At 40.0% G+C, this 22,890-nt stretch overlaps 1 protein-coding gene across 38 annotated transcripts in view; it reads left to right on the top strand.

The window, feature by feature from the left end:
• The window catches only part of NEB (nebulin), a 229,531-nt gene that overhangs the window by 6,381 nt on the left and 200,260 nt on the right, over window positions 1–22,890 (top strand). For all 38 annotated transcript variants that reach the window (XM_067026027.1, XM_067026025.1, XM_067026024.1 and 35 more), the window contains 14 exons: window positions 709–909; window positions 2,743–2,850; window positions 3,320–3,424; window positions 4,112–4,216; window positions 4,898–5,002; window positions 10,558–10,662; window positions 14,917–15,021; window positions 15,662–15,769; window positions 18,523–18,639; window positions 20,250–20,354; window positions 20,441–20,548; window positions 20,646–20,750; window positions 21,144–21,242; window positions 22,266–22,370. In XM_067026027.1, coding sequence (XP_066882128.1) covers window positions 709–909; window positions 2,743–2,850; window positions 3,320–3,424; window positions 4,112–4,216; window positions 4,898–5,002; window positions 10,558–10,662; window positions 14,917–15,021; window positions 15,662–15,769; window positions 18,523–18,639; window positions 20,250–20,354; window positions 20,441–20,548; window positions 20,646–20,750; window positions 21,144–21,242; window positions 22,266–22,370 — 1,581 coding nt within the window. The remainder of the gene's footprint in view (window positions 1–708; window positions 910–2,742; window positions 2,851–3,319; window positions 3,425–4,111; window positions 4,217–4,897; window positions 5,003–10,557; window positions 10,663–14,916; window positions 15,022–15,661; window positions 15,770–18,522; window positions 18,640–20,249; window positions 20,355–20,440; window positions 20,549–20,645; window positions 20,751–21,143; window positions 21,243–22,265; window positions 22,371–22,890) is intronic.

Here is a 22,890-nt window from a genome sequence, read left to right as displayed (position 1 = left end):
CCTGCAGAACAAGCAACCAATTTTTTCTTAGAATCATTTAAAAGTTAATATTAAAGTCAAGAACTTGAGCTTTATTTGATTATCTTCTTTTTTTTTTTTTTTTTTTGCGGTACGCGGGCCTCTCACTGTTGTGGCCTCTCCTGTTGCGGAGCACAGGCACCGGACACGCAGGCTCAGCGGCCATGGCTCACGGGCCCAGCCGGTCCGCGGCATGTGGGATCTTCCCGGACCGGGGCATGAACCCATGTCCCCTGCATCGGCAGGCGGACTCTCAACCACTGCGCCACCAGGGAAGCCCTATCTTCATTTTTTTGTTCCCTGATCCCAGTTTGCTTTTACTTTACCCATGCAGTTTAAGAAGATTTTTACATGTTTGAAAATATTTTTATTTTTGATTTTTATCCTATCTTAAGGTGTTCCTTTAGGCAAATGGAATTTTAAGGTAATGTTGCAAGTCAGTAAAGAGTAACCATTTTATTCCATGCAGTCTGACACAATCAGCATTCAAATTTATGTCACACAATATGCCTTCACATGGATATAGCATGTGATTTCCTGCTTTGGCCTGCTTTAGATGTGGAGAAGTAACACCAGGGATATCAGTCTGACTTGAAGTTAGAATAATGTGTATCGAGACTATGGTATCTCAGTTTTTACTTTCATAACAATGTTGTCAAATTTTGACATAACTGCATGTCAAATTTTCAGACAGTAACAGAAATCTATGAAACTACGACAACAAAGATACCTGACTATGGGCAATCAGAAACTTCCAAACCGGCACTGGCACAGCCAGTACCAGCAAAGCCGGTGGGGAGGAAGAGAATCATTCGAAAAAAGGTGGACTCTTCAAAGTTCATGACCCCTTACATTGCACACAGTAAGAAAATGCAGGATCTCTTCAGCACAGTAAGTTTCAAACAACTTCTGCTTATCTGGTTTTATTATTGAGAAATTACTGATCTCAGCCAACTCTGTTTTGGATGCTGGCTGGATTTTGTTTCTCAACCATGTATGAGACAAAACTTATTTTACAGAAATATAATGTAACTCTTGAATTCTGCTTTCAGGTAATTTACTTGCACCATTGCAGCATCAGGGGAAGCATCCTTATTGAAATTATCCCCACAAAATAAGCATAAGGCCAACTATAAAGCATTTACTGGATTTAATCACTGTTTGTTAGCCATTCTCGAATAATGAACTCAGAGTTATAGATTTATAGATTTAGATATAGATTTAGTTGAAATCAGTTCACAGAAGCTAAATAGCACTTATCTACACTATGTCTGAGCATGATGCCCTTCAAGTAGACTAGCTAACAGTAAATAACAAGGTCTCTAGGAGGTATAGTGAAAAAGAACGTGTAGTTTAAAAATCCAGGATCAGACTAAGAACTCATCTGAAACTGAGGATCAGAATGTTTTACTGTACCTTGGAACAGCAGTTTTTTTAAACTGTGGCTGCACATTGGAATTCCCGAGGAGCTTTAAAACTACCGATGCCCAGGCTGTTCCAGTTTAATTGGTCCAGGCAGGCCTGGGACCTGTAGAGGAATTTTAAAAGCTTCCCAGGCTCTAATGTGCAGCCCAGGTTGAGAGTTACTGCTTTTGATGATCTCTGGTCCTTACATTTCCATGTACTATTCTGTAAGTTATACTGACTGGCAGCAGGTTTAAACCCCTTTGAATGGATCTAACTTGTTGATTGTCCAGAGTAGACTGAGGTCTCACTAGGTGGCCTGATTGCACATCCTCTGGAGGTTTGAAAAAGATGAAAGGTACTCAGGGGAACATCTGATTATATAGGATTAATGCTTACGTCAAAAGCATCCTGTTGTGGTTGGCCAGTAAATATTCATTTCTGGTTGAGTGTTAACTACTGGGGACTATTTGGTAAATTTCTAGTTCAGATTCTTGAATGATCTAAAATTTAGGTTTTCTAAAATTTAGATTTCTAAAAACAAGATTATCTTGCCTCTTTTATCACAGTTGTATTCAGCAAAGATAGAAAAATTTATTTGTCAGTTTATTGCCATAAAAATCTCATTAATTCAGACACTACTATTCACGAATTTCTGATGGTCTGAACAAAATGTTGGCAAAGATTTGTAATAATTTTAAAGTGGTTAGTAATGAAATCAATAGTATAATTTAGATTGTTGACTATTCCACTTGAGTCTTCCTGAAGCATTAATAATGATGAATTATGCATATTATTGTTAAAGCAAGAACTTGTATATTTAGCAGAAATAATAAAATTGCATTCCTTTTCAAAATACTCATAATTTAGACTTCCCATTAATTCAGCTGGTGTCTCAGTTATCTAAATTACTGAGATTTAGCTGCAACTTCTGAACTGAATATTTTTGCATTGTATTAGCAATCAAATCTTTTCAGACTTGACTCAGTTTCTCTACTTATTTCCTAAAATTATTGAGGTTCCAGCTTTTTATGTGTGAATTCAGACAATAAAAATATTGAAAGAATCATTTTAGGGCATTTCCAATATTTTATCATAAAATTTCTACTGTCTCCAGTATTCAGCCATGTTTAGGAAGAACAATTAACATCTATTTTAGTTTTTGTTGAGAATCAGGGTAGGGGACAAAAAGAGAGCTATTATAATTGATAATTGTTATAATCTGCAAGGTTAAAATAATAAGATGGGGATGTGTGCATTGCCTGAAATTTCTGCTGCTGTGTTGTCAGGTTTTAAGCTAATATCTGATATTCTTTTTAGAATAAATACAAGGAGAACTATGAGAAAGCAAAAGGACAGCCATATGCCATCACAACTGATACCCCAGAACTTCGCAGAATCAAGAAAGTACAAGATCAACTCAGTGAGGTGGGCTGCATTGCTAAAATTAAGGACAGAGACATTTCAAAAATATGCCTACTACTGGGAATTTGAGGGCTTTAAATAGGTGTGGAGAGAATAAGGGGTCGAATTACTATGAGCCAGTCCAGAAATCTAGAGGAAGCAGTGGCCATAGATTATGCTTCTGTAAATGTGAACCTAAAAAGATTTCTAAAAGCTTGGCCTGAAAGTGATATAAGATGGGAGTTCCAGCTTGCTGTGATCCTCCATACTGGAGCACAGAGAGGCTGAAATTTGCCCGGGAAAGCAGACACGCAGTAAATACAGGTGCTCTATAGATCTTTGGAGATCACAGTTTTCTACCTAAAATGTAGAAACTTGGCTTTGTGATGCAGACATAGAATGACTGGGTTAGTGCTCTTTATTATAAGATATTCTTTAATATACTCATATGTTCATGCCTGTCATGAGTTCGAATTGTGCATTATTTTTGCAGGTTAAGTATCGAATGGATGGCGATGTTGCTAAAACTATTTGTCACGTAGACGAAAAAGCAAAGGACATTGAACATGCAAAGAAAGTGTCGCAGCAAGTCAGTAAGGTAGGGTCATGGGATGGATAGCTGGGGTACTTAATAGCATGTGCATTGTCTCTGCCTGGCCTTAGAGGAGAAAACTGTACTGGCCAGATCCTGCTCACCAGTCTCACTTGAACCCACAGGCATGGTGGGCTCTAACGGCAACACGTGTCAGGGAGGCTGCACAGGTGAATGAAGTGGCCAGTCAGAGCTATGGGGGTTGGAAAGCCCAGGCCCTGCCACTCAGCTCCAGGCAGGTGCTACACAGAATGCGGTCCCAGTGTCACCAGAATCTCTTATTTATTTTTTAAAGAAGTTGGGAGGTGAATTTTTATGAGAAATCTCCAAATTTCAAAGGTAGGCAACTAATTAAAACATTAAAAAAAAATACCATCTAAGTCAAACACATCTACCATCCAAATTCAGTGAATGACTGACAGGTTGCAACCTTTCAGAATCATGATTTAGTTTACAAAATTAGGCTTTTCAAGTAAAAGCTTACTAATGCAAGCAAATTATCATGGGATGTCCACATGGTCAATGTTTCCCTAATTGATGCTGGTGGCACATCAGCAGGCTTTGCATGAGGACATGCAAAGTTGAGGACAACTTGAGTTTGAAAGACTCTGCATAGTGCTCTCCTTTGTGCTGTAAATCCTCATGCCCTTGTGGGAGACATCAAGCCACAGGTCCTCTGTTCTTTCTGTCCAGGTTTTATACAAGCAGAACTGGGAAGACAACAAGGATAAGTACCTGCTTCCTCCTGATGCCCCTGAACTTGTACAGGCCATCAAGAACACAGCCATGTTCAGTAAGGTAAGGGCCTCTGCTCTGTCGCCACTTCTATCTTCTCATGTCCTCCCACACATCATGCAGAGGGTTACCCCGTAAACCCTGGCTAATCTGCAATACGGTTCCCCAACCATTTTGTGAGTAACCTTGAGATATGTGGGGCTGCAGGGGTAGGGCTGGCCAGGAAGAACTGAGAAGAAAGCTCTTGGGCCAAGTAGAGGAGAGGGTCTGAACAACCGGGGAAAACAAAGATGCACCTGAGAGCCTGCTGTGAGACCCACAAAGACCCACAGAGTGTAGAGCCTGTGCCGCACTTTGGATATTCCCAGCTGTCACTCTCATTAGAGCTTTAATTTTCTCACTCTTATTAAAGGTTTATTAAAAGTTTAAGCACAGCAATTATGCTAAGTGCTTCCTGGCTCCTTACATTTGCATTAGTACTTGCTGCAGGAGGCAGGTGCAGTTACAGAGGGGAGATGAAACAAAATCAGACACATCTGCCCTTCTGTAAATAAGACTTGTCAGGAGAAGCTGGAGAAGCTATTAATAAATATGACTTGGATTGAATGGAATTTGTGAATTCCACTTACCTTTGCTCTCATCTTGCTCTGGGTTCTTTATGCCATTGATGGATGAATTCAAAATTATATATTTCAAGTAAGTGTGTTCTCACGTTCTCATAACTTTCATTCTTCCCTGATTTAGAAACTTTACACTGAAGACTGGGAAGCTGACAAAACTTTGTTTTATCCATATAATGATAGCCCGGAGCTGAGGAGGGTTGCCCAAGCCCAGAAAGCTCTCAGTGACGTAAGTGCAGTGCAGTGTGTGCATTTGGGAGTGTGGAATCAGGACACCTCGAATTATGTCTTCTAGCCAGAAGTTCATTGCAACTCCTCCTGTAAAAAGACTAAGTGCTATTATTGCAAAGGAGTACATCTAGAATCATTATAATTTATGATGTCTAATTTAAATTAGATTTTATAATTTATATTACATATAAGTTAGTCTAATGCCCTCTTCTTACTGGTGAGGAACCTGAGTCTAAGGTCACATAAGCAGTTAGTGGCAGAGCCCAGACCAAAAGCCTCGTCTTGTGATCCTAAGACCAGTGTTCTTTCCGCTAGAGCATGTGTCCTTCTATCCCTTTGGCTGGAGTTAAGTTTTTCTGTGACATTACAGTGGCATTTAAAAAAATTTATTGGGATTATAGCCACCTTCCCAAATGTATTAAGGGAACAATGTTATTGAAGGATTTTGATTTGCTATCCTAATCATAAAGTCTGAACTGTGGTATGTCCCCTACTTCTGCATGGGGGACCTGACTACGTACTTGTCCAAACATCTTTGTGTGGTTATCTCACAAAGAGCTCTCGCCACTGAGTGTACATAGAGGATATTTCAGAGTTAGTGAAAAAAAAAAAAAATTCAGCAGCCCCACTGGCCAGAATTTTAGTATCCAAGACCTTGAAATCTTTATTAGAGGAACTTAAAAGACATACTAGAGCTCTTAGAATTGAGAACAGCAGCAGCAAAGATGACCACTTGGGTCCAGCACTAGCCTTTGTTTTGAGGTACTTTATTTCTTGACCCCTTGATTTGCTAGAGGCCATACTGAAAATAAGACTGCTATAGGCTTCAGGAAAACACTGTATTATAGAATGAGACATTGTCTTTCATTCAACAGACCCATGAACCTCTTACATTAAACATAGACTTAAGTCACTTGGCATCTTGAGACTCATTAGAATGCATCCTAGGATCCTATCTTGCCCTGAACTAAAGTTATACATACTCATTTGAAGGTATCTCCAACTTTTGAGCTCTGTTTTTTAATTCCTATCATTTGATATCAACTGCAAGTTTAATAGACATATTTCTATCCCAGTTTGCATATAATTGATTAAAATATAGCACAGATATAATCCTATCCTTCCACAGGGTAAACTAGGAAATAAGGGAGGCATAACAATATTTTAAGGCCAGCTAGTAAATGGCAGCAATTTTAATGTGTGGGGACCTTCTGCCTCTCTTTTAAGATTAGCTGTTTGGTTTTGAATCTCATAAATGTACAATGTTGTGTGGCCTTTATCAGGTGATCAATAATTTTTTAAATTGAAAGTCCATTATGCATGCATACCTGGCAGGATGAAAAAGTACAAGAAATTTTCATCCTTTCCCCCTGAGAATTTAAAACCAGGCTGGTAAGATGAAAGTGTTCTTATAACAAACAACAAGACAAAAATTTAAAAAAACAAAACCAAAAAAGCCGAACCCAAACCCTACAGTCTAATATTTGCTAAGAGAAAGGACATGTGTGAATATCAGAGAAAGCCATGTGGAGGTGGTGATCCCAAGGGAATAGGTAGTGATGAACAGGAAAGGCATTTTGAGGAGAGATAGTACTGGACAAAGGGACAGAAGTGAAATGAGTCCGGAGTTTCAGGGGACAAAGAAAGTGAATGCTTGCTGTGATAAACCATAATGGAAAAGAATATGAAAAAAGAATGTCTCTATGTGTATAACTGAGTCACTTTGCTGTACAACAAAGACGGGCACAGCATTGTAAATCAACTCTACTTCAATTTTTAAAAATTGAATAAAAAAAAGAAAAGAAAGTGAATGCTGAGGGTGCTCAGTTAGGAAGGCACTTGTAAGAAACTGGTAGCAGGACCTTGAAAATCAGACAAAATAGCTTTGATATAATATGGTAGGCATTGAGAAGCATCATAAGGTTTTGGAGAGGAAAACAACATGATAAAAGTAGAATCTCAGGAGGCAGACAGCAGAAGCAAGAAGAACTACAGTCCTGCAGCCTGTGGAATGAAAACCACATTCACAGAAAGACAGACAAAATGAAAAGGCAGAGGACTATGTACCAGATGAAGGAACACGATAAAACCCCAGGAACACAACTAAATGAAGTGGAGATAGGAAACCTTCCAGAAAAAGAATTCAGAATAATGATAGTGAAGATGATTCAGGACCTTGGAAAAAGAATGGAGGCAAAGATCGAGAAGATGCAAGAAATGTTTAACAAAGACCTAGAAGAATTAAAGAGCAAACACCTGAAAGTAGAATCTGGAGAAATTTTGATGGACCATATGGTGGATTGAGACAGGGAACATCATGATTTGTAGAACATTATTTTAGTAACACAGACAAATCAGAGGGATGATGGAAACAAAGGAGAGGAAGAAAGGAATCTGAAGGTGGTATTTTAAAAGTGTTAATGACATTAGATATTGGAGATAAAGGTGAGAAAGGAAACATCCATGAGTTTATGACAGACTGGTAGTCTGGGTGAATAGGGGTATAAGTGGTAAAGATGCCTTTAGTGAAAAGAGAAATAGAGTTGAGATAATGGAAGAAACATTCAGATCAAGGCATTTGATAAACTAGAAATTTAGTTCTATTGCACAGGTGTGAGAGCAGGACAAAAGATTAATACTTGAGTCAAATAATTTTTAAAAACTGACAGCTGTAGACATGAAAATATATGAGGGAGGCAGAACAGTGTATGGCCAAGGGCAGAGTTCTGGAGGACACCCACACTTAGGATACCTGGAAAGGAGCCAACAGAAGAATGACAGAACAAAAGGTCGGAGAAGTTGAAGGGGAACCAGGAAATGCCATGTCATGTGAGCCTAGGGAGAAGTTTCCAAGAAGACTCTTAATCTCCAAATGTCTCCTTTTACCCACAAAATGGAGAGATGAAGGGTCACCTCCATGCCACTTTAGTGCTATGGACTTTGAACAATTAAAGTTGACCACATTTTTTGAGATATCTCAATAGAAGACATAATGAAGAAGAATTTATAATAACAAAGTAGAATCTTCCCATCCTTGCCTCAGAAAGACTTGGCAGTTGAGGTATGGCTTTTATTTTTGCTGCAGACCAAGTATTAGATTACCAGCATGCCTATTAATACTGTTGTCAGCACTAGGAACTTCTACAATTATTGCACACAGGACCCCAAACAAGCTGTTGTCCACAAACATACCACTGGGTAGGCTCATAGATTTTGAGCTAAGGGTTTGGTTTCAGAGGCTCTTTCTCCCTCTCTGTGTCCTTAACCCTACTTACCATGTTTTCCTTATTATCTAAGTAGAGACAAACAACTTTGCAAACACTGAGAGTCTTTAAGCCAATCCAGAGTACCGAATTCTAACTAGACAGAATTCTGAACAAAGGTTCTTCAGAAATTAGGACTTCTAGATCTGATCTCTCAGAAAGTTCTTGACAGTATGTCATACTTAGTAAGCATTTCTCCTGGCAGAATGTTGCTTTCTCCTTAAGGACTTAGCTAGTCATGGAAAATACAGGTTGCCCTATGCCTAGAATGAGTCTTCACTTATTTAAAAGAAAATAAGCCATGGAATTAATACAAATACATTTGAAAATCTGTCTTTTGTATCCCAATCGACTTAGTATTTGTGAAAACGTTTATATAGGCACTAGGTAGATTTTTTTTTTTTTTTAATTTTTTTTTGCGGTACGCAGGCCTCTCACTGCTGTGGCCTCTCCCGTTGTGGAGCACAGGCTGCGGACGCACAGGCTCAGCGGCCATGGCTCATGGGCCCAGCCACTCCGCAGCATGTGGGATCTTTCCGGACCGGGGCACAAACCCGTGTCCCCTGCATCGGCAGGCAGACTCTCAACCACTGCGCCACCAGGGAAGCCCGATAGATATTTTTAAAATAAGATATAGTTAGACTTGGTTAAAGTATGATGAAGATGATTGTGACCTTGGAACTATCCTACCTATTTACTTTATAAATAAGGATACTGCCACATGGAAGAAAAAATCATTTGTAGAAGTCTCGCAGCTGTGTAGTGGAAGACCTGGGAGGATAATTCTCCTCTTCAGATCTCCACCGATGGCCTCAGTTTGTAAAACACACATTCAGAAATCAGTCATCAAACCCTCGCTCCAGTCAGGTACTAGACAGGGAACAGGGTTCCCAAATGAGAGGCTGCCATTCCAGAGCTCACAATCCAAGGTGGGACAGACATGTAAACAACCAGTTACAGTGTCATCCGATAATTCCTTTAAAGGAGGTAAGGGCCAAGTTGAGTGAGATCCCAGGAGAAGGTCATCAGGACAAAAAAGGCTCAAGAGGTGAAATCGTGCCCGTCCTGAGACATGAAGAACGAGTAACAGTTTGCAAGCAGATGGGGAGAGGGTGGAGTTGGAGCTTCCAGGGACAGGGAACAGCATGTCTGAGGTTCAGAGGCATTAAAGGACCTTGTGTGTCTGGGGATCTGTGAATGTTCTACATTGTTAGAGGCAGGGGTCAAGACTTGTGGAAGAAAAAGCCAGAGAAGTCAGTAGTGAAGAAAAAAGGGAGAACAGGAGCCAAGGGGATGTGTAGATAATGGGCACAATGCTTATTTTAAGGTTAGAGAGGCCTTTTGTAGGCTGAAGGAAAGAAGCTAATGAAGAGAGAGCTGTTGAATCTAAGAAAGAAGAGGGGTGGCTTCTAGAGCTGGGTACCCAGGGCTACTGGAGTGAGCAGCACCCCATGTGCAGGACTCATGCCCTGCAAGGGATGCTTCCTCTGAGCCATGCAGGGGCTGGGAGAGGCAGGGATAAGGATAGATAAAGATAAGTGTGTAGCCTGTCTTTATGAAAGAGGAGGCTGAGAGGATAATGGAGCGGATTGGACAGTGTTGGGGTTTCAGATGAGTCACTGGGAGTAGAGACCAGAGACACAAAATGGGATGTTCAAGCTTCAATAAATGCAAAGTAGCAATTGGGTACCATAAATGCAGAGTTTGGGGCACAGAGCACCAAGCAAGTAGCTGTTCACAGAACATACCATTGGGTAGACACATAGATTTCAACTAGAGGCTTGGGTTCCAGAGGCTCCCTCTCCCACCTCTGCACCTTCTTGTGTCCCTTTTAACCCTGCTTATGGTGCTGTCGTTACCTAATCCATAGAGTTGTGTGATTTTCCTCAGCAGCACTCAGCATCCTGGATATAAGAACAGCTGAAGTGTGTGCTTGACTTTTCCAGAGCTGGGAGTTTGTGAGCAGGTGTGATGTAAAGACAAGAGGATGGGAGTTGAGGGTGCTAGTTAAGAGAGTAACTTTAGTTGTAAATCGTGGTGTGGAGACGAATGGAAGGGGATGGATGTGAGGCCAATAGTCTTGGAGAAGGAAGACACAAAGAAATTGAAATCACTAATAATGAGAGAAAGGGCCTATAACATTTAAAAGGATAAATTATGGTACACTAAAATGTAAGACTTCAAATAAAGCGGAAAACATAGACTTTTCTTAAAAATGTCAACAAATGGAATGTGGGAAGTAGATTAATTTGCTATAGCTCTTGAGCATCCCTGTCTTTTATTTTGTCAGATTGCCTACAAAAAAGGTCACGCTGAACAGCAAACTCAATTCACATCTCTGCCGGATCCTCCAGATATAGAATTTGCCAAGAAAGTGACCAATCAAGTGAGCAAGGTAAGTAAATAGGGCTGGGACACTGTTTCCCTTGAAAACTCTGCTGAATAATCTCAACCATCAGAGAAAGTAACTAAGGTAAACCTAAAAATGCAACACAAACACTAAGAGCATTTGTGTATATGACCGGAAAACTCTACAGCTAAAGAAACACATCCATTAACACCGTGGAACCATGTTAATAAATAGCCAGCTTGATGACTCAGTGATAGATACATGGGAAAGTGTTTTGAGAACAGAACCCATGTCCTGATGTCCTTTGACATTTTGACTTATGAGAGGGATACTAACAGAGTAACCAAGTGACTGCAAATTTCCACAAAGGATCTGATTGTTTTAATTCAGTGCAGACCCTGTATAGTTTTATGCTCAGAGTCAGACTTGGAGAAAATAAGAGTGCATGAGTGGTCTCTCAGATGTAGTTTGGTTAGACAGCCCTGGGAAGTGCACCTCATAATTTTTCAGGCCCTGGCAAACAGCTTAGTCTGTCTGTATTTAGTCTGGTAAACTAACTCTGAGGAACGCAGCCCTGACAGGGAATGCAGAGAAACAGATGTTCAACTGATGAATAGATCCATGCTAAATTCCCATTTTAATTTGGCCCAAATCAGGCCACTTTCTCCTGGGATACTGCTGCTTTTAAATACTTTGCCCTCTGTGAAGTTTACTGTCAGTTTGGTCTTCTGCTTGAATTGTGATGGGACCTCAAGATTTCTATCCTGTTTAAGTATTTTGGGGGAAAGTATGTCTCCGGGAAAGGAGAAGGAAGAAGATTACAGATGATGAAGTCTATTCAGGAATATTTTTTAGTGTCTGATATGGCAGATTACCTACTGGTGTAACCAAGGGCTATTTGGATCAAAGATCTACTAAGTACAGTAAATTTTCACAGATAGGAATACTATGAACCTGAAATTTTGCCCAGGCAGGGCTAAGCAGATACTAACTTTAGAACTAACTATTCACAAAGAGATGGCCTCCTGAAAGTGTTGCTACTGTAAATAAGATTGGAGAGAAGGACAGTTAGAGAGAAAGATGGTTATTTATTTATTTTTGGGTGGGGGGGGGGGAAATAAAAAAGGGCTTTCAAGTAGTCATTTAGAAAGAAAAATAAATCTATTTTTAATATTTGCAACATTCTTTTACCTCATTTGAGTATGCTGGGTGGGTACTTGAAAGTGATTTTTAAAAATCTATTTCAAACTCCTCTATAATCAGTCTCTCCACTAATTTAGGCTTGCCAGTTAGTCTAGAGCTGCACTCTTTTTGTTTTTTTAACATCTTTATTGGAGTATAATTGCTTTACAATGGTGTGTTAGTTTCTGCTGTATTACAAAGTGAATCAGCTATACGTATACATATATCCCCATATCCCCTCCCTCTGTGTCTCCCTCCCACCCTCCTTATCCCACCCCTCTAGGTGGTCACAAAGCGCCGAGCTGATCTCCCTGTGCTATGAAGCTGCTTCCCACTAGCTATCTATTTTACATCTGGTAGTGTAAATATGTCCATGCCACTCTCTCACTTTGTCCCAGCTAACCCTTCTCCCTCCCCATATCCTCAAGTCCATTCTCTAGTAGGTCTGTGTCTTTATTCCGTCTTGCCCCTAGGTTCTTCATGACCCATTTTTTTTTTAGATTCCATATATATATGTGTTAGCATATGGTATTTGTTTTTCTCTTTCTGACTTACTTCACTCTATATGACAGACTCTAGGTCCATCCCCCTCACTACAAATAACTCAATTTCGTTTCTTTTTATGGCTGAGTAATATTCCATTGTATATACGTGCCACATCTTCTTTATCCATTCATCTGTCGATGGACACTTAGTTTGTAGAACTGCACTCTTAATAGAGTAGCCACCAGATACATGTGACTATTGAGCACTTGAAATGTGAGGGTATGAACTGAGTCCTATATGTGTGAAATATACACCAGATCTTGGATCTTGGACACTTGGTATGACAAAAGGTAAAATAGCTCATTAATTATTTTATATTATGTTGAAATGACAATATTTGGCATCTATTGGCTTAAGTAAAATATATTATTAAAATTAATTTCCCACCTGTTCCTTTTTTACATTTTAAAGTATGGCTACTAGAAAACTTAACATTACAGGAGTGGCTTGGATTATATGCCTGCTGGGTTGCAGCAGTCTGCTGGATGCAGAGACAGCATTGGGTACTTTGAAAGCATTGCTATGACTGGGTTTGCTTTGTGGAATAACAATATGATCCAAGGGGGAGGAGGGCTGTGGATGAAGGTCATTCGATTCAGCCATGGCGATAGTTATTCATCCTAGTCTCATCCAGATTTCCAACTTTTTTTTTTTTTTTTTTTGTGGTACTTGGACCTCTCCCGTTGCGGAGCACGGGCTCCGGACACGCAGGCTCAGCGGCCATGGTTCACGGGCCCAGCCGCTCCGCGGCATGTGGGATCTTCCCGCACCGGGGCACGAACCCGTGTCCCCTGCATCGGCAGGCGGACTCTCAACCACTGCGCCACCAGGGAAGCCCCAAGATTTCCAACTTTTTAATGGCTGTTGTGCATCCAAAATAATAGTCACATTCGGAAGAAGTGCTTGTGATGGGTAGCAGTCCGTCCAGCAACAAACTATCCAGTAAGAGAGGTGTAGGGCTGGCAGGGGTGACTTAGATGTGGGACTCGCTGCCTTTCTTTTGAAGTCTTCCTCACTCTCAAGCTGCTTTGACCCATGTTTCAGTATCATTTCCTTTCTCTCCAAAAAGGTAAAATCTCCTTTATCTACTCCCTTTCATGCTTTAATTTCTTAGCATTTTCTTGTCAGATTATGTCTCCCAGATCCATCCCTTTGTCTTACAGTCTCCAGTTCAGACTTTAACATAAGGAACACATATCTGTAATGATTATATTGCCGTTAATTCTGTTTACCATCCTTCCTTACTATACCTTTCAGAATCAAATCTCTCACCTTTGTCTTTGGCCAAAGCCATCAAGTATATGCCAGCACCTCCCCCTGGCTCAGCGCGTTTTGTAGAGATGGGTAGGCAGGCAGGGCTGTTCGTGTACGCCGTGCCTACTACAACCAGCTGAGGTTGTTACAGGGGGTTCTGTAAGAAACACTGGGAAGTCCCTTTAGCTTCTCTGTGCCTGCTTCTCTGCTTTCTTCCAGACTCGTGATAGGAAAGATATAAGATTTCAGGTTGGAATTTCCAGTTGACACTAGGTCTGGACCTGAAAGGAGAAACTGGGATCTAGAATGTTAACCTTTTGAGAAGAAAGGATATAGGGTGTTAGAGAGTGGGCTGGGCTTCCTATAACTCAAATTCTCTGGCTCTGTGTATCCCTCACCCTTGGTACTTGTTCTTTAAAGGCATAACAGAAAATGACTTTCTTTTTCTTTGAAGAGTACGGTAGGGGTATAGGCAGGAAAACACTTTGAGAACCCCTAGTAATGTCTGTGGACACATTCTGTGAGCCAAGGAGGGGAAATTGCTCTAACCCAGCTCTAGCTTGTGCTCATGTCCCAAATTTGGGGTTAATTCTATTCCAAGAATATTCAAGCCAAGGTAGTCAATATATCATGGACTAGGTTCAATTTAACGTAGTTGAACATACATTTACGTGGTAACTTCTGCATACTGCATTTTGTGTTAGATCCTGAGGATTCAGAAATGAAGAAGATGTCATTCCTCTTTCCAAGGGAGCTCACAGCCTAAGATTCAGGTGGTGTGGTGTTTGTGAGTTAATATGGGACAGCAGTTCAATTTTTTAATTACTTGTCAGTTCTCATTAAAATTTCTTTAAGTCTAAACCAGGAAGTCTTATTCATTGGCCTACATGCCAAATTTTGTTGTAGTGTTGCTTTCTGGATAACTAGGAGTTTTGGTAAAGCTCAGAAATTAATGGCGAAGTTCATCAGGCATGAAAATCTGGGGTTGAGTGGTTTTATTATAACTATGAATTATAGAAAGAAGATGCATCCGACTCTCTCTTCCCTCAAACATCAGGGACCATCTGTGAGTTCTCAATGAACTAAGTCTCTAAACTCAGCAAAGGGGGGATTGATACCTCTATCCCCCACACCCAACTTTCTTTTGGGTAAATTGACACTATACTGGGAGACTTGAAGACATCTTTTAAGCACCCAGGAAGGGCCTGGTCAGGATATTTTTAAAAGCCAACCACTACCACTTAATTAGCTGCCTTATTTGGCAATTCTCAGATTTTGCTTGTCTTATTTTCTTTCTTCTTTTTTTTTTTATCCTAGCAAAAATACAAGGAAGACTATGAAAATAAAATCAAAGGCAAATGGAGTGAGACACCTTGCTTTGAAGTTGCAACCGCCAGAATGAATACTAATAACATCAGCACAGTAAGTGGGAATGGATCGCCAGATGTCCTTGGGTTGAGAGGGTGACCCTTTCCTGTATGATTTCGAGCCACGTGCTGCTCCTGCAGTGGTACTGGAACATTTGAATCTAGGCACCTCTTCTTGGGAGTAAGACCTGTGTAGTGTTCCTATTTAGAAAGAAATTCCACAATCTTTCCTTCCTTTTGAGAAATGCTGTTTTTATTGGATTCCATTATTCTTGCCTCGGTTTTCTTAGGAACAATATGGTTTCAAAGTGAATACAGGTGAAAGGGGCCCTTTTAAGTTTATTCTCTGTCTGGGCATGCGAACGGTACATTTATGAAACTGATTAGTTTCTTCCTAGATTCTCCTCCCTGGAAAACATAAGTCCTCTTTTTCTCTTCTCTTAAGTTCTCTGCCTCTGGCCTTTGAGAGCTCCTTATTTGAGGTTGTCTTTCAGCCTATTATAATTTTCCCAAGTCTCTGTTAAGTTGCTGATGGTTTTGGTGATGGCACCGCATTCTAGAATTGTAATCTGACCTGCAGAAGCTAAGAGGAGCATGGCTTTGTGTAAATCTCCAAATGGCCTCTGTCCTCCTGTATAAAATATTTACATAGTTTGTTCCCTCAGCAGTTCTCCAGCATGTTTAATGTCTTACAGAGGAAATACCAGGAAGACTTTGAGAATACGAAAGACCAGATCTACTTCATGCTGACTGAAACACCAGAGTACAAAGTGAATAAACAAGCTGGGGTGGCAACTAGCAAGGTATGGGGACATTCTCTCTTTTATCTTGATGGTCTCAGTGTGGATGAATTTCTTACAACTCTTACTTTTGTATATAATGGGGAAAAAAAGGTTCTTAGGGGAACAATAAGAAAAATACTTTGGGATTACAATAGGGCTACCAAATTTTTTTTTTAATTGCCATGTAGGAGAATTCACAATACTCAATTACCATCTTCAGCATTTCTTAGACTAAAGGACGTTCTGATACCCAGAAGTAGAAAGGACAGAAGAATTTCTCAAGAAAAAGCAACTGGCAGCCTTATATGCATATAGACACTTCACACTTACAACTACCATCATTTTTCTATTTTCCTACTAACTGGTGAAAATATAGTCACAGACAAGATACTTGAATCCATGGATCTGCTCATATACTCTATAGAGTGACTTTGGTAAATAGTCTACTCCTAGGCATTCTAAAGCACTAGAAAGAGCAATAAGTTCAAAGCCAATCAGACTTGATTCTAACCCTGGTGCTGGCTCTGCTGGAGCAGTGAAAGCAGAAAGATCACATCACTTAGGAGGCTATTTCATTATCCAGGTGCAAGACAGTGTGATATTTTGGACCAGGAGGGTAGCACAGAACATGATGAGAAGTATTTTGAAAGTAAAGCTGATTGGGCTTCCCTGGTGGCGCAGTGGTTGAGATTCCGCCTGCCGATACAGGGGACGCGGGTTCGTGCCCCGGTCCGGGAAGATCCCACGTGCCGCGGAGCGGCCGGGCCTGTGAGCCATGGCTGCTGAGCCTGTGCTCCGCAACTGGAGAGGCCACAGCAGTGAAAGGTCCGCATACCGCAAAAAAAAAAAATAATAATAATAAAGCTGACCTGATTTGCTGATGGGTTGGATGTTGGATATGAGAGAAAAAGTTTTGGTCTAAGCAACTAGATGGATGGGGTTTCCCTTTATGAAGATAGGGAAGATGGTGGAAGGAGTAGGTAATTTCTTTTTAGAGGGGCGACCTGAGCTCTTCAGATATGTGAAATTTGAGATGGCTTTGAGACACCTAAGTGGAAATGTCAAGTGGGCATTTGATTACATGAGTCTGAAGTTTCAGGAGAGATACCTGGGAAGGCTGTATAAATTTGGGCATCAGTAGCATATGGATTGTATTTAATGTCATAAGACTGGAGGCCATCAAGGGAGCAAGTGTAGACAGAAAACTCTAAGGACTGAACTCGAGTGCTTCCATGTGAAGACATCAGTGAGATGGGATTGGAGCAAAATTAGGAGAAAGTGATGTCTTGGGAAGCAGGTGAAGAAGGAAGGGACTGAGCAACTGTGTCAAATGTTTCTGAAGTAGATTTATCAATGTATGGTCTCTGGTGAACTTAATAAGAGCAATTTGGTTGAATCTGCTTAGAGAGGGTTCGTGAGCAAATGAAAAGAGAGAAATAGAAGAATATGAGTGTACTCCACTCTTCCAAAGTATTTTCCTGAAAAGAAAAGAAGAAAAAGGGGTAGTAGCTGATGGATAAGTAGGTGAAGAGGGGATTTTTTTTTTAGGTAAGAGACAAAAATACCATGTTTCTATGCTGATAGAAGAAAAATCCAGTGTAGTGGGAAAACGTGATGATGTTGAGGGCTGGGGGAAGAAAGTGGCTGGAGTGTAGTCCTAGAATAGGGTAAAGGGGAAGAGACTTGGCGCTTAAGAGGAGGGGACGGCTTCCTCAGAAACAGGACAGGAGGTTGCGAATCCCAGATGCAGATAGGCGGATAGTAGGGTTAGTGAAATTTCCTTTCTGGTTGTTTCCATTGTTCAAGGAAATAGATAATTCTATAAGATAGAGAGGTTATCTATATCCTCCACTCCTGTAGAACACCCCCTGTGAGTCCCCTGTTTGGGCTCTAGGGGGTGGTGCATCTGTGTTTCAGAGTGTATCTCCTGCCTTTGGATACCAAGATGATTGTATTTGTTTCTGAGGTTCTTAAATGTTGGCAGATTATCTAGGATTCCCTCAACTTGTCTATATTCTCACATGACATTGCTTGAACAGATGGCTGGCACTGGAGATCATGGTCAAGATTAGGACCAGTTTCTTGTTTTCTTTCCTTTGGACATGCACCTGAAGGGGCTTTTGTGCCCTCACTTAAAGCTTCTGTCATAGCTGGAACTGAAGGTGCAAAGCAGGGAGGGCAGGAGAAGATGAGGCTGCCAGCATTCATCTAGCCCCAGCCCCTTCCTCTTCCTCCCACGTGTACATTAAATATACTCGTGCTCACACACATAGTCACGGATGAGGCATGAAGCTTCTAGCTTTTTTCTTTAAAAATGTGTTGGCACATAGGCAGCTGGAGGTTAAGAGATGAATGAGGGTTCTGGAGCAGCAGGTATCTGGGGCATGATGTACTGTCATTATTATGATGTGCATCTTTCTTTTATTATTTCTCTCACTCTCTCCCCCGCCACCCCTTCCTTCCCTCTCTCTCTGAGGGCAGGGACCATGTGTTACTCTTTCTTGTATCTGTCCCAGAGCCGGGAATGTAATCAATGGCCTATGGATATTTTTGAATGAATGAATGAATGAATGAGAAGAAAAGATATCCTGAAAATGTATGCAGTTTCCCTGCTGCTGTCATAAGCTACTATGAATATTTTGTTTATGGAATATCAAGCTGCCATTTTTCTAAAGAGAAAATCGATTTGTGGAGCTATGTCATAATATCTGTAATAGAGACGAGAGCAAAAATAACCTGGAGAGTTACTTTATCACTTTATTTCACTCCTACAGGTAAAATACAAAGAAGACTATGAAAAGAATAAAGGAAAAGCAGATTATAATGTACTTCCTGCTTCAGAAAACCCACTGCTCAGGAAGCTGAAGGCGGCAGGAGTTGCCCTAAGCGATGTAAGTATATTCTTGTCAAAAGTGTGTTTTTAACCTTAGCAGCAAGAGAGATGAAACTCCTCTCCTTCTATAATGAATAAATGCAAATAGAACTTTGCAAATACTTTAAGGTTATGGTGTAACAGTTTCCCTGGAGCTGTCTAACCACAGGAAGGCATTAGTGCCTCTGAGTATGATGTGTGTCAATTTGGGGAGCCTGTGGACTTAGTTCAGTGGGCAGGGAAATCCTCATTTGCTTATAAGCTCCAGGAGCCTATGCCTTTGTGTGGGCAAAGAGTACATTGTAGGAGTTATGTTGTGATTCTGACAGAGGCAGAAGGAGACTTTGAAAGGGGAGGAGAGAAAGATGAAGCCACTTAGTACCCTATCCTTGTGCTCTTCAAGCCTGCTGCTAGGAGAAGGAAAAGGTTCTGTGTTTCACAACTTCTCTCCCCGAACTCTACCATTTTCTACTCAGGTCTTGGCCCCAGAAACCATCATCTGCAGATAGCAGAACTTAAAATGGCTCCCTAAGTCTTCAGAGGAATTTCTACTTGTGGAATATTAAGAGCTTGGCTAATCCATTAGGTTTCAAATAGATTTAGATAAGTGAGAACTGGGCCTGGAATTAAAAGACTAACAGCCCAAGACCACTTTGATTATATATCAATATATAAAGAGACTGAACATAAGATCAGTTGAGTTTTTCCCTTTTGGTTAGGCAGTATTAAGTTTTCCAGTATTTGAGGATTATATGTAGCTCTCTGTATGAGTTAGTTGTCTTTTCTTTGTCCCTTGAATTAAGTCAGCACCACAGAAATGTGTGCATGTGACTGAGGAGTGGGGCGAGTGGAGTGGCAGGTGAGAGGATGTAAATGGATCTGTTCAAATAGCTCTACTGGGAAATCAATGCAAAGCACATCTCCTGCTTCCTAAATGAAGGTCATCTTTATCAAATGTATAAAAACTGAAGTTCAAATCCATTCTGTTGAAAAAGACAGCAATATAAAAATATTGAAAATGAATAGCACTATTTACAATTTCAAAACCAAACATGAAAAAATCATGTTGTGCACTGTAAAATCCAGTAACTTTTAGAGCTAAAGATAAATCCTAGCAGAGAAGAGGAGTTAGTAGACTCTTGTATATACCTTATTTTTAAGGTGTACTGTCTGTTCATATGATAAGAGATTTTTTTCCTTGGTGGAAAGAGGAAGAGTGTGTATTTCTCTGTGTGCTAGACTTTTTCCATGAAGGTTTGTTTTAAAAGAAAAATTTGCTGTTGCTCAGAGGATTCCTGTTTACTGGGGCATCACTAGTGAGGGAAGAGTATTGAGTTGGGAGGTCTAAAAGGCAGCAATTCAGATACGCAAGAACCTCTACAACTAAGGTCTTGGTCTGAGGCAGTATAGTGATTTCTTAATTTTTTGGAGAATATTAACAACTTAGGCTTTACAATAATTGCTAATAGAAAAGGTTTATCATTTATGACACTCCAATGTTTGTCAGTTTTTAGACAGTTGACAGGTAATATCTTTTTTCTTCTTCCTTTGTTTAGTGTTGGAAAAGACAAGTGTAATAGGGTGGGAGTGACAGGAATCTACTTTAACTGATTTTTTTTTCTTTGACAGAAACTGTACAAGGAAAACTATGAAAAGACAAAGGCAAAGAGCATAAATTACTGTGAGACCCCCAAATTTAAGCTTGATACAGTTCTGCAGAACTTCAGTAGTGATGTAAGCCACCCCATGGTCATTTCCTCTGTTAAATCAAAGACCCATCACTTTGCCAATAAACAAATGAAATACGTGTTGTCTTTCAGACTAAATATAAAGATTCCTACTTAAAGAATATTTTGGGACATTATGTAGGCAGCTTTGAGGATCCATATCATACACACTGCATGAAAGTCTCAGCTCAGAACAGTGATGTAAGTTCTAAGGCAATTGTTTGACTTTCCAAATAACACATTTTTAGGGCATGAATACACTGGTTGCATCCTTATGTCTGATTTCTTTTCCTTATAGAAAAACTACAAAGCAGAATATGAAGAGGACAGAGGCAAAGGCTTCTTCCCCCAGACCATAACTCAAGAATATGAAGCAATCAAGAAACTAGATAAGTGTAAAGATGTAAGTCTGTAGTATAAACTCTGAATGTTACCACCCTCCACAGTATCTAGTGATCAAGATGTGTTTAATATTTTGACACTTTTGCAAACAAATGCAAGCAAGGAGTCTGTAAGAAACACAATTTATTTTTCCCTGTTGTCACCCACATGTCTCAAGAGCTAATTCTAGCTCATTTTCCCAAAGAAAAGTAATCAGGAATCTGAAGATATGAGAAAGTTTCCTATATAGATGTAAGAGCATCTCTCAAAGAAACTGCAGTCTAATTAGAAAAAATGTGTTTTGCTTACTGCAAGTTTCTTTTCTTTGGGGGGATGGGGTTCTGCTTGCTTGGCCTATAGGCCAACTCGGATTTGACAAGTGATACTACTAAACGTGATTCTCTTTCCCCCACAGTACACCTACAAAGTCCATCCAGATAAGACAAAATTCACTCAGGTCACTGACTCTCCTGTTCTGGTGCAAGCCCAGGTCAATTCCAAACAGCTGAGTGATGTAAGTTCTCCTAAATATCCAAGAAATCCAGTTATGAGGGATAGCATATCATAACTCTATACGTGAAATCCAGTGACTTGTCACATTTATAAAAAAGGCTACATAACTTTTAACAAGTTTAACTTGTATATATTTGTACTCACCTAAAATACTTTCCTATTTAGTTACCTTACATCTTCTTGGGTGGATAACAATTATAGTAAAAGAGTTCTGCAGGGGAAACTAACGTAGCTTAATGCACTGGAAAGAACATGAGTTTTCGAGTCAAGAGAACTGGATTCAAATTCCAGCTCTGTCATTTATGACCTGGGGCCGAGGAAAGTTGTTTAACCTCTCCATACCTCATAGTTCCCTTTGATAATTTGCGGTGGTTTTGAAGATTGTGAAAGAAGATATGCACATAGTACACATCCTGGCCCAGAGCAGGTATTCAGTACATGGGATTTCTCTGTCTCTCAAATAAGTTTTTGGGAAGTGGAGTCTTTGAGATACATTTTATCATATGAATTTTCAGTGTGAATTTCCAAACTTGTGTTGAACTAAAAAAATGAAAAGTAAAAGTAACCTCAGTAGATTATGGCCAGAAATGAAGGCTTTAGTTAGAGTATCCACAAACCATAATGCATGTGAGGGGACATACCAGATTTGTTAGAAAAGATTTTCCAGTGATTGAGCATTGACAGCAGAAAGGAAGAAAGGCTGTCACTCTCAGAACCTACAGGACCAATTGTGATATATAAAGAAGGGAACTCCCATGTATGAAAGTGCCACCTCTTTCCATTAGGGCCCTACCATGGTGACAGATGTGATAACAGCTGTCAACTATCCACCACGCAGTGTCAGTAAGGCAGAGTGGCCCACCCTAGATCTGGATTTATCTTTTGATCGTAATGACTCTGTCAGTTGTTATTTAACAAAATGTATATTACATTTTATCTCATGAAAAAAAAGATTTTTTTTATTTTGGAACAATTCTTCTTCTGAATTGAGAGCTAATTTGCTCATTCTCTCTCTCGCTCTCAGCTAAATTACAAAGCAAAACATGAAAATGAAAAGTTCAAGTGCCATATACCTCCAGATACTCCTGCCTTTATCCAGCACAAAGTCAACGCCTATAACCTGAGTGATGTGAGTTCCTCATGCACTATGCCATGTTATATTGACAACTATGCTTTTATTTTTGAATTGCCTCACTGAATAAATATTTCAATGTTAAAGATGGGAATAACAGTTAACATTTGTATCATGTCCCTATGCCTCTGCCAGGGTAACTTTAAACTCACCTTATAAAATGTGTGTAGCAATCTTATAAGTAGCTTCATACAATGAGTCAATCTTAATATATTTTAACCAACCCTCAAAATACCACCATTCATGTATGTTTAATTGCAAATCTTAATGTAAGCTCTTTTAGCCATATATCCTTTTATACTATACTATAATTTTCTTTCAGGACCTCATATTTTAAGATACAGTTTCATTTTGTTTATTCCCCAGGCATATAATGTCCCTTATTTCACACAAACAATACTTATTTCTACATGTAAGAGAACTTGCACTAACAAAGATATAGGGTATTCAAAAGGCATAAGGCCAGGTATCCATTGCTATCTTTCATTTCCAAACACAATTTTATAGAAAAGTCAAA

The sequence above is a fragment of the Kogia breviceps genome, chromosome 2, assembly GCF_026419965.1.
Source record: "Kogia breviceps isolate mKogBre1 chromosome 2, mKogBre1 haplotype 1, whole genome shotgun sequence".
Taxonomy (NCBI): Eukaryota; Metazoa; Chordata; class Mammalia; order Artiodactyla; family Physeteridae; genus Kogia; species Kogia breviceps.
Note: the sequence above shows the minus strand (reverse complement) of the source record. Positions and strands in the feature narration are given on the sequence as shown.